Below are 17,671 nucleotides of genomic sequence, written 5' to 3' on the forward strand. Positions count from 1 at the left end.
AAAATGAGGAAGGACAAAGAAAGCATCGTGTCTTGAAAAAGATGGGTTAAAAAGCGTAATTTAGAGAACTCACTCCCTCCCCTCTAATTCTTTCCCCACACGCCTTTCTAAAGGAATGTAGGGGACTGAGTGGGAAACCTAATGAGAGAAAAGAGAAGCTGTTGTACTCCTGCAGAGGGTCATATCTTAGCTTTGCCAGGAAGCTGGGAATTTTCCATCAGCAGCTGGCAGTCTGTCTGCTCTGTCTCACTGAGACTGCCAAGGGCAATAGGCTTGGGCAAGAATGTACTAGAATAATATCAGGGTAAGCAAAAGGACAAGGAGGATGCTGCGTGGCAGTGAATATTTAAGTACACTTACAGCTAATGCAGCAAAGAATGAAAAAAAACCTGCTGATAAGAGAAAAATGCTACCAACTTGTTTAAAAGCTGCACTCCAAGAAGGTAATACTCCTGCCCTTTAACAGCACCCAGCACTTTCAAACAGTTATTCAAGTGTCACAAAAGAACAATTCTTAGACAGTCTGAAAAAAACATCTGTTCCAACATTTCTTACCTGAGCGCAACTGCACAGGCTGCACAACCCTCTTGCCATTAACATAGGTTTCTGATCGTTCACAAGGCTCCAGAGTAACAATAACTACAAAGAAAACAACAACAAATGATACTTTAGAGAGCACTATGTAGAAACAGCTAAGTGTGCAGACCCTCATTTTCTGGCTGTCTGCCTACTAACACCCTAACAAGATAAAAGTGAATCACTTCTTCACACTACAATGGTTAATAAAACCCCACCAGAGAATCAACACTACTGGCATCTTAATATTGCAGGTGCCAATTATTACTAGTTATTTTCTAGTTTTTCTGTATTTCCCACACTTTACTAGGGGAAGTAGATTTTTACCTTCACCATTGTTGTTCCTCTCGCTCCGGAAGATACAGTGCTCTTCTTTGATATGAGCCCCACTCAAAACAATATCCTGCCTTCGCTCAGCATCAGCTTGGCCAACCCTGAGTCCAAGAGAAAACAATTCCAGAAAATTCAACAATAGAAAACATTTCAAGAGCAAGTCAGACACTTTCTACAACTCTGTAAGACACTACAGCTATCCTTCAAGTGAAAGGTTTGTAGTGCTTAACTCTGGGTTGTACAGGACATAACAGATTTACTGGAAATTGAAGGAAAATAGCTTGAGAAAAGGAAAGAGAGAAGGAAAATAGCTTGAGAAAAGTAAAATGTTCTCTCTCTGAAAACATACAATCTGAAGAGAGAATTGAAACATTAAAAATGTCTGAATTTGAGGTATTTCCTTCCCTGTGTAGTCCCCCTCTTGCTACAAAGTGAAGCAGAGGAGAACAAAGGGACAGGAACTTCCAGTGGTCCATTTCAGCCAGAATTATCCCTTCCAATAATTACCATCTGCACTTCAACAAAAAAGCAAAAATGGCTCAGTAGGCTCTTGCTGAATAATTTGATACCACAAGCAGTTTCATGTAGCTTCCAGACAACAAGAGGAGGTTGGCTGTATCCCAGAAGCATGAAGATTCATGTCCATTCCAAACTGAAATATTTGAGCAATTCTACATATTTGCTCTTCATAAAAATGGACAACTTAATTTTCAATCCTAATGTTTATGAACTTGTTGCTTTGCTTATTACTCTAAGTATTTCTACTGCCAGCTGGCTAGACTCAAAATTTATCATGATTTCTTAAGCCCTAAGCTATTGTCATCGCTCCGTGGTGAATTCTCTATAAGTTTCATACTCTTTTCATTAGGTCCAATACAAGCTGGAGTAGTACAACAGCACCTGTGTACTGTCCTCCATTTGTACCCCAGGAATATAGAAACCAAGCAGCCAAATAGTGCTTAATGCACCAGAGTTAAGCAAACCAGCCTCTCTTCTCCCAAGAATCTTGACAACAAGTTTTAGAATATAGTCTGTTTTAAGTTCCAATTTTGGCAATTAAATTTAGGCTCATGCATGTGAATTCAGAACTACATTAATCGTGCATTTACACTGTCAGCCAAGAACACCATGTGACTGGCTATAGAAGCGTATCACAAAGACAAGAAGGCATTACATCCAAGAAGACAGCAGAAGAGGCATGGATAACAGTTTGTTTACATGAAGTGAAAGCTCAGCCCTACTCCATTTCCTTTTATCAAATACTGTGGTTTTCAATCCTCAGATCATCAAAATCGCATTTCTAGTGTTTCATTTCTTCTGTTTCCCTATATTTAAAAAGGGATATTCTGCTTTCTTGTACTGCCCAGTGCAGTAATAAACATCTTATAAAGCAGAGTGACTGCAAAAATTACTTCTAAAGCACAAAGTAAACTGTAAAGGGAAATCAATTTGTGTACTTTTGCACCTACAGCAAATGTCATGCTTTCTTTATACACAAAAGTTGAGTAACTCAAGGAATACTTATTATTTAAGCTCAAGGTGTCTCCAGCATAGGAACTTAAGCAAGCAAAGAACCAGACATCAGCATATGACTACCAACCCTCACCTAGTAATACCATCTTTGATGTAGTAGAGCAGACATTCAGACATGAGTGGATCTTCATTAAGGTTTACAAGATGAGGAGTCTGAAACAAAAAAAAAAAGAAATGTTAATTAAGAATGGAGGACCTACTTCCATGCTTCTTCCCACAATTGTGGAGAGTGCAGATTAATCCAGTTTAGCTACGTATATCCAGGTTATTCCATAATCCATCTTTTTAAATATAACCTCCTGCAGTACTGAAGAGCATCACGAAGTTAACAGCAGAAATACAGCTCAGATTAGTTGATATTTCAGACAATAAAGCAAAGAGGGGGAATAGTTAACGGCTTCAATTTAAAAAAAATGATTCCTCAGAAAGTCTCTGTAAACTTTGATATGGGATGGCCAACACAAGAAAAGGGTGCTTAATTAAAACTTTGAAACTGATGTGGAATCAACTTTGGCTTTCCTTGGAAGTTGTTTTGGCAAAGCATCCATTAAAGTCAAAGGAAAATCTAGAACTACCATCATTTTCTGATACAAACAACTAAAAAGCTCTTCATCTAAAGTGCTTCTAAATTTAAGTTCACTACAGTTACTAAACCAACCTTCTTTGGTGAAAAAACCCCATTGGAATCAGCAAACAAGTCACATGGCCTTGGTGTGAAAATCTAGCCAGTAAGATAGCAGTAAGCACAAGCACAAAAGAAAAGCAAAAATGGTTAAACAATGGAAGATGATGATAAAAGTGTTAGTAAGTCTCCCTTCATTCTGTTACTCTCATTTAGAGAAACTAAACAAAAGGAAATAAGTTTGGTTAAGATTCATTGAAAACACTGTGTTCTTCAATTCATTGTAGATGCAAAAAAGTTTACTTAATAGAAATGTTAATAGCACTTAGTAATTTTAGAGCTTCCATAAACTGTCTGTTCACAATGAAACTTCCCTTTGAATTAAGAAGTCTGATTGCTTATGGCCCAATGGAAGACTAACTAGAAAGACAGAAACAAGGGGCTAAAAGACGTTTTTCAACCCCTAAAATTCATGAGGGCTCCTAGAACTGTAGCCAAAGATATGCCATGCTATCAACCCTGTTCACAGCATTAAAATAGACATTCAGAGCTGTATGAACTTCTTGAATCACGAGAAAACTTGAGAAACCAAATCCCAGACATACTCAACTGCTATATCAACACTATGACTGTACTACTTGACACTCTGAAATTCAAGCTGTACCCTATACAGATATGTGAGATCACTTTATATACTACGCTCTAGGTCTGAATGTGTCTGTCACAGGCAACAGAAGGCTTTGTAAAAAAATAAAGTTCAACCATTTGAAAGATGATGCTGGCTAAACCTGCTATTCACTCCTTCTGAGATCTGCTATTTACCCAAGGACAATGGTCTTCAACATTCTCCTGTACAGCATTCCTCAAGCATGAACTGAAGAATTTTCCCTGCTCTCTTCTTTGATGAGAATATAAGTAATTAAATTTCCACAATGCATTTGAAGTAGTTTCCTGTCGTCAAAAGCACAACCAGTAGACTCAATAATGGTTGCACAATGTAATACCTTTTAATTTGTGAAGTGTGCAAAATTTACCTTAGAGAGTTCAATTTATAGCTCAGCTGGTAAAACCACAGTGCTGTCCTAGTAGCATATGATTATATCTATACTGGTACCTCAGAAGCATTAAATCTTTATTAAGAACTTCAAAATTTTCTATCTACCACAATTTCACAACAGCAGCCACAATACTAAGAGGAGAACTAATGAGAGATCTGCAAGGACAGCAAGGAACAGAAGCAGCAAGGACCAGGTCAGAAGTTTTACTTCTAATAAATCCTTTATGGGTAAAAATGAACACTATCTATTACCAAAGCAACTACTTAACTCAGATGGCATTTATACACAAACCTGATCAGCTGAAAATGCATCAAAAGAGTCATCAAAAAGAGTTGATGGCCTCTGAGGGAAAATCTAAAAGGAGATTAGGATCCATAACATAAGAGAAGGAAACGTAAAGAACACTCAGCGATTTAGCACCTTTACAAACCTTAGATGCTTCTAGACTAGATACCAAAAGCTAACCAGAGCTCTACCTACTCCAGACATAACACACTAGCACTCCTTTAACATAAAGATAAAACATTTAAACCAACTCTGCTGTCCTATGCCTGCAGACAGGGCCCCATTCACCCTCTGATCAAATTTATTAGACTTGCATATGCAATGCTCACACTAAAATATTAGCCTATGCTACCTGTTCAAAGATATGAGGTACAATGAAGTGCATTCCTTTCCTTACACTTCATTAATTCTGCATTAGCTGCATAGATAGCTTCTTTAAGTAGATCATTTTATATTTATAGCATTGATTTATGCCCTCTTTCTGCACAGCTCTGCTTCTTTTCATTTCCAGAAAATAGAACTATTGACATGTATTGAAAGAAATATTCTTTCCCCGGCCCCCACTGTGTTCAGTGGTTGGCTTGTTAGATTACAATCCCTTTTCTTGTTAACCTTTTTCCACCTTGGAAAATTTCAAGAAAGGGCATCTAAACAAGACTTTGAACTCTTCTATGTATCTCAGAGATGAGTAGCCAGAGTACATCAAAGTCACACCCAGTAAACAGCAATGATGTAAGAGGCAGCATTTCTGAGTTGCTATTGATTCAACAGACACACAAGGAGCTACAAACACTTCCACCGGCAGCACAGATTTTCCTAAAGGAAGGCACAGAGTTCAACCATTTGGGGATATCAGAAATCTCCCCATGAACTTTTCATACTGCTCCTATTTCATTGGCACATCAGGCTAGCACAGGCTTCCCTACCTTAATGACCAACGGAAGCTATGGCAGGCAATATGCTTTACACAGCTCCCTAGAAGCACTGTGTCATGTCATTTCGCACAACAAACAGCACCCAACTTCATTGCTATGAGCAAAATAATCCTCAGATGTAGAGTGTTCTAATAAAGGTATTTCCAAGGAGGTATTGTAAAAGGAACTTATTCTGCGAAGTGTCCAAGCCTCACTTACATTCTCCTGTACCTTACATGGACACAAACCCTTGTGTGAATGGCAGTTCTTTCGTCATCCTCTCCCTGCAAGTTGATCTGCCATTGACAGACATGATTCAAAAATTATTAATTTTCTCTACCTTTTTAGGTGAGAAGACTCCCAGCGTTCCTCCATCTTCACGAATGGCAACTCCCATTTCTGCCAACAATGCCTCCCTGAGAGGGTAAAACAAGTCATTTACCATATCTTAGGCTTCAAAAGATGCAATTCTTAGACAACTTAAGTTTTCATTTTCACTATGAAATACATTAGACTTTCAACCAGCCCACCCATGGACCACACAACAAGAACTGTTGCCACCTTATAACACAATAGGGCACATTTCTAAACTTTAGCCCCAGAGTTTCTAGGCCTGCAGAACAGGAACAGCAAAAAAAAAAAAAAAAGTACAGATGTTTGACAGTATTTAGTGCAATAAAGTATCACAAGGTAAGTACATTTTAGGACACTGACCTTCCTTAAGGTGGAAATGAATGTACAAATCTGTTCTAAATTTAAATATTTAATTTAAATAGAGCTACCATTATTCATTAATTTACAAAGATTTAGCTGGCTATTCCTGATCTAATGTAAGAAGTATTCTCTCCTTAAGACATAAAAGGGATTTTATTGGGTCAGACAAACCACTCATGTAATACAGTACTCTTGACTTTGACAAAGCAAACAGTGACTCCAACAGAGAAGAATAAGAACATAGCAAACTATTTTTTTCCTTATTCTCTCAGTCTCCCAGTTTCTTCCCAAGAAAATTCCAGAACTGAGGGTGACATTTCTTTTACATAGCTTTCCAAGTGTTTTCGGTGCTGTTTTTCTGTTTTAGTTTGTCATCTTTTTTTTGAATTCAACTCCTAGCATCACCAGCATAATGCAGCAGATTTCTGCAGCTTACCAATCTGTTGTGGGAACTTCCTATTTGTTTGAAATCTACCACCTGCTCTGCTTGATGTCCCTTAGCTCTTATATTAGTCCGTGAATAATTATCCTCTATCCACCTTCATACACCTCTCATAATTTTAGGGACTGCTCAAATTGTTTCCAGGCAAAGATGTTACCCTTATGTATTTTATAAACATTTGATATTCTAACAAACAATGCTTGGTTTTGTTCCAACCACCTTCTGACAATTCTTAAGCATGGCTTATTGCTTTAAGACTCAAGTCAAACCACAGCTGGAAAGCTGGAGTTGTATCACAATTTTAGATACTCTAGTACAAAAACCTTAACCTTATCTGCTTACCTTAAGGGCCAGAATTTTTGGAATGTAAGAGAAAGGTGGAAGGGGAAAGAAAGAGACCAGAAGTGCATGCTGCTTTACAACAGAAGCCATAGCAGCAGCTCTAGATGTTATCCATACTGCAACTCTAAACATTAATGCTAGGAAACATTGGAAAGGATGTGGCCTTCTCTCAGCATTGCCCCTACTGTTACACATAATACAAAGGCCAGCAGATTTATCACTAAGCCCTATTCCACTGTTCCATTGCTTTTGAACAGCGACATTCTCCATTTTCCGCACGTCTATTTAGCAGAAACCACCCACATGTACAGCATTTCTAATTCCTGACCTTTCCATCCTAATGGCCTCTGTTTTCCTCAGCTTCTCTTCCCATGTTTCATTCAGCTCTGCAATGATCTTCTCAGATTCCTGTGTAAAAATCCCACAAGCTGTTTTACAGTTTTCTCAACAAAGTTCCCTCCATAATACACAAAATAATTAAAGGTTTTATCAGTGCTAGTTGTCAATTGAATTTTGGGTACAAAAAGTACCCAGTGCTTCAAATCAATAAGTTGTCTTCCTTAATTTTTTAGAGTTAATATCCTCAAAGGTGAGCTGAGAAAAAAGACTTCACATTTAACCTCAATCAGACTTCAATTTGAACCACCTAAAAATGGCTTTTTTCTTTAAAATCTAATTTACAGACATCATTCAGTAACTGGACACCAGGGAACTGCAGAGACCACACCATTATTTCCATGGTAACAGCAAGTTTCTAATAGGAAAGGGAAATGCAGCGTGTGTTCCAGCCCATTGCAATCCCTGTGGCACTGTCTCATGGACAAGACATGAGAACGAAGCACAGATTCAATACAGCCAGCTTTCCCCACTCATCCACCCATAGAGATGGGGGGCTTTGGTAAAATAAAGAAATACTTCACTGTAATGCACTTTTGATGCGGTTCAGTTCTATGCAGAATTGGGACAAGGCTGCTATTGTCTGGATAAAGCATGCTATTCTGTGTGCTTCACATTTTAATCTGTGGGGGCTGGGTGAATACAACAGTGGCAGGATTATTCTGCCTCCTTTTCTCAACTTTGGGGTAATTTGGCTTTCTGAAAGCTGACTGCATTTGCTAGTCAGACCTAGTCCACACTAGCATTGACCAGGCCTCTTGAAGTCTTTACTTAAGATCAAATTTCCCATAATTGCCACTGTCTCAGAAAACCTATAAACAAAAATCAAGATTGTCATTTACAGTTTCATTGTAGCTCCAGGCTACAATCAAACCCATACAATCCTACCAGGAAAGGCTCTGCACGAACCCAATCTCTAGCGCACCTCAGTTAAACCCACTTTCAAAGGGGTACAAGGGGGTTTCAGACAACTGCCTACAGAAACAGCAGTATACTGGACATATCTCTGCTGAAGGCAAGTTTTCCCAGCTTTGCCAGTATTTACCCTTGGAAAAGACCAAATTAGCCTGCTTAATCTCCAGCAATACCTACCTTCAACCGTTCAATTGCCTCTTCTCCTCCAGGTGTTGACATGATTCTTTCCTGTATACTGGACACAGATGTTAAGCCCACCTGACTACTGAGAGAGCAGGAGGATGGAGATGCAGTGAGGGACCCCATGGAGGCTGTGGAAAAATTGCCAGGACGTTGATTCTCGGAGGCTAGCAAGTATCTATGTTTATTGTTCTGAAAATCTTTCAGATCTGAGAGAAAGACACACAGACAGAGGGAAAGCAGAGAGACAGGGAAAAGGAAAACAGGAGGAGGGAAGGAACAGGAAAGAGGAAGATAGGAAGGAAATACCAGTATAAGAGGAAAGCATTTAAGCAGCAACAAAACAATTTTCGTAATTTTTAGATGGCAGTTCTGAAACAAGTCCTTGAATATTAGTATCCATGACAAAGATAACCCAAATCAGACCCTGGGGATTATTAGTAAGGATCGTTCCGATCAAAAAATCTTTAAAAAATAAATTACACTCACCAAAAACAAACTGTCCTATTCCTAAACAAACACTAAGCTGCTGAGCACCATGAAGCTCAGACCAGGAGCAGCTACTGATGAGATTAGTGACATTCTGGGCTGAAGGCTGAATATACACCAACCCCTTAAACTCAGCACAAACTTTCTCTTCCTGACTCCTTTAATCTAAAAGGATGATCAAGTAAATCTTTATCATAGAAGCAGTTCTGCTGCTGAAGCACCATGACCACAAGGACAAAAAGCTACCCCCTCACTAAATTCTCCCAGGAGAGTGAGTACCCAAGCCACCTGTCAGTCCACACCAGGGAGAAAAGAACACAAGTTCACAGTAACCTGGTTGTGCTTCCCCTCGACCCTCCTCGTCTCAAAAATGGAGATCTAGGATACGTGATCAGTGAAGTATCCCCTACAGCTCTTGTACTTCAGAAGGTGGTTTAACATTTGTGGTCTTCATTTACACAGAGCAGGACTTAATAAAAAATGTTAATATGGCAGCTTGCGTAGCCCGAAAAAACAGCAACCTAAAAGCTGCCCCTTTTAAAGGCAGAAAACAAAGAGGAGGCACGTGAATGATTTAAGAACAAACATCCAGAGGCAAGTTATTTTGATCTAACTTAGCTTCTCAGATATGTCAGTAAACCATATCCTCAGAATAATCACAAAAAGTAACTTCTAACATGGAAATATCAGACTACCAGGTTGCTCAGTTTAAATAATTTTGATAGCTTTAATTTTTAGCTCAAACAAATCCTTTCAAGTAATTACTCTTAAGAAAGAAGCAGGTCAAATCAGACCTCACACGTTCTGAACAAGTGCTTTGCACTTAGAAAAATGAGAGGTGCTCACACAGACATTGCATAAATGCCAGTGTCCTTCCACATCTCCTGTACTCCTATCCTGAACAACAGTGCCATGGGTAAGCCTAACACCCCAGCTCACTCCACATTCAAGTTTCCGTTTCAGCCTCATGAAACTGATGATTGCATCAAGTCAGTTTGAAAACCACCATCTGCAGATAAAGGGAGCAGGGGTGGAAGGTTAACAAAAGAAAGGCAGGTTAAGGAGAGGGAACGCCATTGGGATGAGAAAAGCAGACATGGCAGAGCAGGGGGATGAAGTCTCAAAAGGCCAATAGACACATGCACTCCTGGAGATAAAGAAGTGGCACTTGCAATAGCTTTCACACTTGCTGTGACCACTGAGAACCAAAACCCTCAACACCATGCACGCTTCTCCTGGAGGCTGCAGCTTTAACCGATGACATATGCACACGCTGGAAGCAGCATCAGAAAGTCAGACAAGGCCAGGATGAGTCTTTACACGACCAGTAGCTTTGATTTTAGGAAATTTCAGACAGATCTCTTCTAGTTGATATTGTTTGAGTGATAGTGAAGACTGGCTGAAAGAGTTTAAAACAATCTGCCAACCCAAAGTTTATATAAAATGCCTATCAGATGTTTCTCTTGCAATGGACTATGCATATTTCCCTTCCATAAACACAAACAGAACAACAAAAACAAAATGATATTTGCTGAGTATTTCTGTCTCTGTTAAGATAATCATCATCAACCAGGTATTTCAGCTCAAATAAGGGACCTTCATCATTACGAGATGTGTAACTTCTTTGTTTAAATAGACTATATATAAAGAAAATAAATCTCAGTCTCCAGCAGGAACTGGTATCATTTCAGATTGCGTTAATCAACACATTTAAATATAGATACTTCAAAGGGGAAAAGAAAAGTTAAAAGGTCAGGAAACTAGGTGAGTAGGAGAGGTTTCAGCTGAATAACTTGAAAGAGATTTGAGCAAAATATTTCTAGCTCGAATGTATTAGCTGTGATGAAAACTGGCTAAATAATCGCCATTCTCTCTTCTGTATTCTGCCAGAAAGCAAGCTATGAACATATCCTGCATTCTAAACTTTTTTTTTTTTTTTATGACTTTCAACTTTGTCTAAGCTGGTTAAGCTGATATCCAAGAAACTGTATTACATATCCACAGCGAGCGTTCTGTCTGGGATTTCCCTGTGAGAAATGCTGGCATGCAACGCTCAGTTAAAAGCTGACCCAGAGGAAGCAGGTTAAGAAGAGAACCACACAATACACACATTTGCCTCCACTTCCAGAGTATTCATCTCCCATTGGATCAACTGAAGGGAAGCGGCAGGGAAAATACAAGAAGGATCATAGTTGAAGATTCACCAGTGACATAGGAAGGGAAGAAAATACTACTTTAACTTCAAAGAGACAATACACAATTTCAGTAACTTTTCCAGTTTTGATTTAGAACCAAAAAACATGAACTGCACCAATCATGAAAACACCTGCATTTCATTTTCTTCTGGCCCCCATCTCTTGACAACAGATAGACAGGTAACATACATATTACACATCTTTAAGTCAGGACTTCTGCTTCACAGGCCATTAAACTCTAACAAACCAAGAACTGGTGAATGTTTCTTTTTTTAAACAAAAATCACAACCTTTTTTCCTTTTTAAGCAGCAAATTATAGCTTATTCAAATCCACCAGAATACATTGTGTATTTTTATGGGCACCTCCTTCACTAGGAATTAAAACACTGTTCATATTGTAAAAGAATGTAGCAATTAAAATTGTAGTTTGTTTGCCTTATTTGGATTGAGTGCCAGGAAATAATTCAGGCACAAGTTTGTTTTAGTACTTTAAGAGGTTGCTGGCAAAGCAAATCAGTACAATACAGCTCGGCTAACCTAACAAACTCTTGTCCCAAAATAATGCATTATTTTATTCACATGCAGCTGTTTCATAGCTGATTTTGAGATGACAAATTCTTTGTTACTAAGTGCACTGTATAACAGGAATTAGGCACATTTTCCTTTCTGAACAAGCACTGTAGTGAAGCCAGGTATCAACTAATGCCCTTTACCTTCAAGAAATAGGAAAGTGTTTGCTTTCTCAGTATGAAATTAGTTTCTGTATCACAACTATCCTCTTACCATCAGCCACACAAAATGCCTTTCTTAACTCACCAAGGCAACTCTTGAACGTGGAAGTTCTATTACAGAAAAATCCCCTCCACAGCAACAATAGGTAAATCCATCTCAATGTTTTTCCGTGAGAGTCTGAAGGTATCCTATCAACTCTACAGACAATACTAAGATGGGTTGTTTAAAGATCTAAGAAGCTACCGTTCCTAAAACTAAGATCTAAAACAACATCTAAAGTAAGCACCTACATCAACTTCCATCTTTTAAACTCCTTTCTCTCACAGGCCCAGCTCTCCTTTCTCCTTAAAGGAGACCAACCCCAAGATGGCAAGGTCTGTTTAATCCACTTACTGTCAATAATATCTCCCAGCCCCTGGGCTCGCAGCAGATCCTTAAGCCTTGTCACCTCCTCCTTCAGCTCACGCACCAGCTTGGCATTGGGATCTTCATTGATAACAGCATTACATTTAATCTGTTTTGCACGATCGGCATACCTGGAACCAGTCAAAAACAACTTACAATGAACATACAGTTGCCCATATGCAACACAAGAATGCAGCAACATAGAAGACATTTAGTTTGTAACTGTATGTCAGAATAATTTGTACTTAACACAGGGTACTGCTCCAAAAAGGACAAGACCTCTCCAAGATCTAATCGAGATGCATTAGCAAGGTGCATCACGTGTATAATAGATTTTTTCTTCCCTTTATTCAGTGCTTAGAAGCCTCAGCTCAACTAAAATGCTTAATTCTAGCAAACACACTGCAAAACAACATACAAACATGAGAAGATGAGTCTGATTTTTCAAATTAAAAGTAGGCATTAAGATCCTAGTTCCCTACTCCCATACTAAAAATCAGTTTTCCTCTTTCAGGGTAACTGAGTTTTTGCCATTATAGTTTTTCTTCCCTGCAAATTTCTCAAAGTATGAAGATTTGAAGGATAGCCTTTGTCCAGCAGAGCTAATGTCTACCCATATCCATCTCAGATGAAAAGACTGTACCTTAAAGTGCTCAAAGTTTCATCATAGTTTATATCCGCTGGACTCAAAGCAGCAACCATAGCAGTTCGAGAGTTACCACCTATAATGCACAAGTGAAGTTTTAGATGGCTGTGCACTGCACAATCTAGATACTATTACCTATAGAAAATAGTGATATTCAGTAAAGTACAGAATTCAACTACATTCTGCATAACTAAGGAAAACAAAAATCATAAAACAGTAACAGAGCTGCAACTTTATCAAAGGGTGAAACATATGGCTCAGATTTGACTACTTAAAATATTTAAACCCATACTGAATACAAATTTAAATGATTAAAAACATTCAGAAAATTTAGTGGGAATTTCTTTCTATATTGGCATAGGTAAAATCAGCCATACCTAGATTTTCTCGAAGAAGCCATGTTAGTACAGAATCTCTGTATGGTATGAAGTCTGTCTTCTTCTTCTTTTTACTCTGCAAAGGAAAAAAACACACTATTAAAACAATCAACACTGAATGGAAAATGAACTTTTATAACATCAGCATGGGATAAGTATTAGAACTATGAAAGCATACACATTTACTGTCTAAAACAGGGGGGTCACCCATCCTCAACTGAAAAATGATTACAGAGTTTGATATCAGGTAGCTTGGAACATATTCAGACATCTAAACAGGTAAGCAGTCCACATAATACCTTTGTAGCACTGCCTTCAGAAAGGCTTTCCTGTTGACGAAGATGATCTTTATGGCATTTAAATACTGTGTTCTAATACCATTCCAAGAAAATTTACACAGTAAATCTGACTTTCAGGGAAAAACTCACTATTCACTCTTCCTTTACTAGACACATTATGACTTTTTTGAGTAGTCTAAAGGCCATTACAGGAAATTCCACAGCTACAGAGGTACAGGTACACATACGAGAGGACAACTAGCCCATCTTCCTGCGTTTCTGTAAGCAGTTATTAGGAAACTTGACAAAAAAGATGAAGAGGCTTAGTAACTGTAACTAGAAGTAGAAAGGAGGGCGCATATTTGTTTTAAAACCTAAAACTTTTTCACAAATCACAAGGTCACAAGACAGGTGCCCAAACATTTAAGTACTTCGTCCCCAAATCAGTAATGTCAAGCTTTCAGACAAAGAAAGAAGACCTTGTCAGCACCTTTGGCAGAATTCCCTCCAAATTTAATTGCAAAGACTTTCCCTGGCTTCCTTGTTTGGTCTAAGAGAAACAACACTAACTTCCTAAAACTCTATAAGAGAATGTGAATCTTGGGTCATCCGTTTACTTACTGAAATAGTTAAAAAGGCAAACATCTCGCTTCGAGAGATGCCGAAACTTTAATTCCACACAACATTTAACAAAGGATATGACTTTGCAATAAAAGGCCTAATTATAAATTGTGCAAGACTCCTCTCAACAGTCAAGAAGTACATAAAAACAGAGTATTAGTCTTGCAACAATTCTATTGTCCCTTGCCAAAGGCGAGTAACCTTACAACGGACAAGTGAAATTATGAAAGGCAGGTAAGCACCAGATGACGTCTGCAATATTTTTCAAGTCATTTTAGAAAACCAGAAGGGGCTATTGCCTGCAGCCTACCACGTGAGGTAAAGAAAAATGCATGGGGAGCAGAAGCATGAAAGCAAAGAAAGTATTTCTTCCTAGAACAAATATTTCTAATTTTGCTTCCTAGAGCAAAATTAATTCACCAAATCAGGAGCAGGGATATGAGAAAAGAGTATCTCCACAACATCCTCAAATGTGATTTTTTCATGAATTTATCTCCAACTGCAGTATATTTTTTGAGTTTTAGTATTGACAATTCTCAGATTTCATAACTGTACTTTTTAATTACAGGAATTTCCCAAAGACCTGTCATGAAAGATCCCTGCTCTTTGATTTAGAACTCAAGAGAATAAAATCTCACAGCTGGTCAAAAAAGACAACATCCACTACTAGTCAGACCGTCATACCTTGCTGGTGCAGTTATCCTAAGTTGAAAGCATTAAAGGAAGAGGAGTAAAACACAAGATAAGCTTTTTAATACCACCTTTATATATAAATGACCATATTCTTTTGAGAAACCCCATGAATTAGAATGGTTTTCATAAAAAAATAACTAAAAAGCACTTAATTACATTCAACCTGTCCCAAGCTGTTCTCAACACCCTTTTAAAAGCACTATTAATTTACTTAACTTTTTAAATAATAATTGAAAGTACTTTTCTAAATCTAGAAGATAATGTTTGGATCACCATATGCTTACTCTACTCAAAATATTAAGTCTGGCCATTGCAAAAAAAAAAAAAAGCCAGTGATAATCAAGTTATTACACTGATATTTCTAACATTTGACACTTCAGTATTTTAACAAGAAGTCTGCACTTAGTTTCCTAAAATTATTCTTTCTAATAAAAAACACTACTGCAGCTCTGCAGAACTAAAAGCTTGCTATGTGAACACGCCCTTTACATAAATGTAGGCTCCTTTGGCAAGGCTTCTTGACAACTAAAACAAATACTTCAATCTACCTACAAATAAAGTTTCTAGTAGGTTGCATGAAATTCTTAGGATACAGTTCATCTGTCAAAATACACACAGCTAACTCTGCTGAGAATGCTAGGCCAAGAACAGTGAATGGCTCTGCTGTACTGTATAGTATTCATTGTTTCAGTTTTACAAGTTACGGAAAGGTTGTTGCAGGTACGTAAATGCCGTACTTACCACCTCTGCCAATGCTGAAATAACTTTGCCCAGAGTTGTGAGAGACTTGTTTATATTTGCTCCTTCCTGGGAAAACATAATCCAGTATTATACAGTAATTCATAATTTTCAGCCATGAATCTCTGCAGACTAAAAGAACCAAACATCACAACCTCCATTAGAGGAAAAAGAAGTCTTCGCTTTTTTTATAATAAGTATGGAAAAAATAGTTGCAATTCTTTCTTATCCTTATGCTGCTTGTGCACCCACTCCCCTTTCTCCACCCAAAGATCAGCCGCCTGATACCTTTAATCGGGTTCCTTTGGCACCAGTTGAATCAGCTCGCTCACTCCCAGCTAAATCCACGAGGCTAATCTTGCTGACCTGATGACAGGAAACATTAACAACTAGAATTAGTTCTTAATGAACTACAGTAAGAACAGAACTTTGAAGAATTCCGTAGCATGAGAAAAACTCACTCTAAAAATCATAGTGTGCTTAAAACTAGTCAAATCAAGTTTTCACATGCAAACTTTTTTTTTGTCTTTCCAAAGTAATAAATTGAGAAATATGAATATTACCCATATTTCAGCTACTTCTGCACACAAAGCCTCTATTTCAGAGTAAAAAAAAAGGCCAGAAAACTGTTCCATGATAAATAGTGCATATCTCCTTTTAACGTGTATATTCCAAAAATTCCTTAAGTCATATTCATCCCCATCCCTGTTCCCACAGAGAACTAACAAGACAAAAATTTCCAATTTCCCACCGACAAGCAAAAGCACAGGAAGTTCTGGGAACGTGACTGGGGAAGATTAATTTATTTCATACATCCCCCCCAATAGAACCTAGGCCTTAAGGTTTAAGTTCTTCCCACGTATTCTCCTCCTGCGTGTATTCCAAATTTAGTTGTTTTTAGAATTACAGTCAAACAAAATCCAGTAAGAAATATAAAGGTTCTAGCAAGGCATACAGCAAGTTCATCTTAAAAAAACACTGGAAAAAATTTAATTCCCATTGTCTCTTCATACTGCCAATAAGAATCGGTCACTGCAGGGAGGCTTTGTGAAAACCACTCACAAAGGTACTTAATTGTAAAATACCTTCTCCGTGGAAAGATCAGTTTCTGCATCATGTTTCTTCTGAGTAAAGACAATTGTAAACACGGCATGAGAACGGCTACTAGTTTCATTCATGTTGGTAGCTGCCACAGTCCTGAAAGAGGAACAGATACAGACATGTTTAGGAAACAGTAGCCTCTATGCTCCAAGTAAAACAACCTGCAGGATTCAATGCACCTGCAGGGCATTGAGACCAAGAGGCTGTAGAGTTGATGTTTGGCCCTATCAAGACCAAGCCACACTGAATACCATGAACATTTTTTCACTGATTTTTCACTGCTCAGCTCCTCCTACTTTCAGCACAATTTAAACAGAGCTTGCTCAATCTGTACAGTCACTAATCTGCCCAACACTAACACATAAGAAAATGCAAATTTACATCAGTCTCTCTCACAGACTGCTAAATGGATCATACAGTTTCCATATGACAATAACTACTAATGAACCAGAACCTAAAGTGGGGATGCCAACTTTAGACACGACCACTTCAGTGAATCAAGCATTATGCTTACATGCTTGTTTATACCAGTAATGTAATACTGTACACATCAAAAGGCAGAATTAAAAGCCAGTAATTTACATATTTCATCTCAAGCCATTACAGGCTTTAAGTATCTGTACAGTGATTTGCAACACTATTAAACCACACAAATCAATTCCAGCTTTTAATAGAATCGATCAGTGCATATCTGAATACTACTCCAAATCTGACATCAGGTTTTAAAAAAGCACCACTGCATCACAGAAGGTATTTTAAATGTGGTGCTATAAGCTATATAATCCCGCAAAGGAGATAAAAGTCTGTACCACTGTCACTCACCTGGCTTTGTTTCCAGCATCCATGAGGTCTGCAATGTCTGTATAAGACGTGACTGCTAACTTGGACAGATCTTCCACATATGGTCCAAGCAGAGGATGTTCTCGCACCCGCAAATTCCCTTTGTTCTTCGGGTTCAACAAGTCTCGGACTCTTTCACAGTAAATCTCCATGTAACTCACCTGGAAAGGGGAATTTGCATGGATAATTTAGTGACTCTTAAGGCTTCCTCCACAAGAAACTCTGCAGCACTCAGAATGCCACTG

The 17,671-nt window shown here is 38.2% G+C and overlaps 1 protein-coding gene across 9 annotated transcripts in view; it reads right to left on the bottom strand.

The window, feature by feature from the left end:
- KIF1B (kinesin family member 1B) overlaps positions 1–17,671 on the bottom strand; it is a 96,757-nt gene that overhangs the window by 49,425 nt on the left and 29,661 nt on the right. For 3 of the 9 annotated variants that reach the window (XM_080563633.1, XM_080563632.1, XM_080563636.1), the window contains exons 6-19: positions 17,409–17,587; positions 16,571–16,682; positions 15,774–15,851; positions 15,489–15,554; positions 13,156–13,231; positions 12,776–12,854; positions 12,121–12,263; positions 10,910–10,951; positions 8,308–8,519; positions 7,148–7,227; positions 5,662–5,737; positions 2,516–2,595; positions 904–1,010; positions 556–639 (exon numbers count right to left, since the gene is read on the bottom strand). In XM_080563633.1, the coding sequence (XP_080419759.1) occupies positions 556–639; positions 904–1,010; positions 2,516–2,595; positions 5,662–5,737; positions 7,148–7,227; positions 8,308–8,519; positions 10,910–10,951; positions 12,121–12,263; positions 12,776–12,854; positions 13,156–13,231; positions 15,489–15,554; positions 15,774–15,851; positions 16,571–16,682; positions 17,409–17,587 (1,414 nt within the window). The remainder of the gene's footprint in view (positions 1–555; positions 640–903; positions 1,011–2,515; positions 2,596–5,661; positions 5,738–7,147; positions 7,228–8,307; positions 8,520–10,909; positions 10,952–12,120; positions 12,264–12,775; positions 12,855–13,155; positions 13,232–15,488; positions 15,555–15,773; positions 15,852–16,570; positions 16,683–17,408; positions 17,588–17,671) is intronic. The other 6 variants (XM_080563634.1, XM_080563638.1, XM_080563637.1 and 3 more) reach the window with 2 other exon arrangements.

The sequence above is a fragment of the Anser brachyrhynchus genome (assembly GCF_964034855.1).
Source record: "Anser brachyrhynchus genome assembly, chromosome: 21".
NCBI lineage: Eukaryota > Metazoa > Chordata > Aves > Anseriformes > Anatidae > Anser > Anser brachyrhynchus.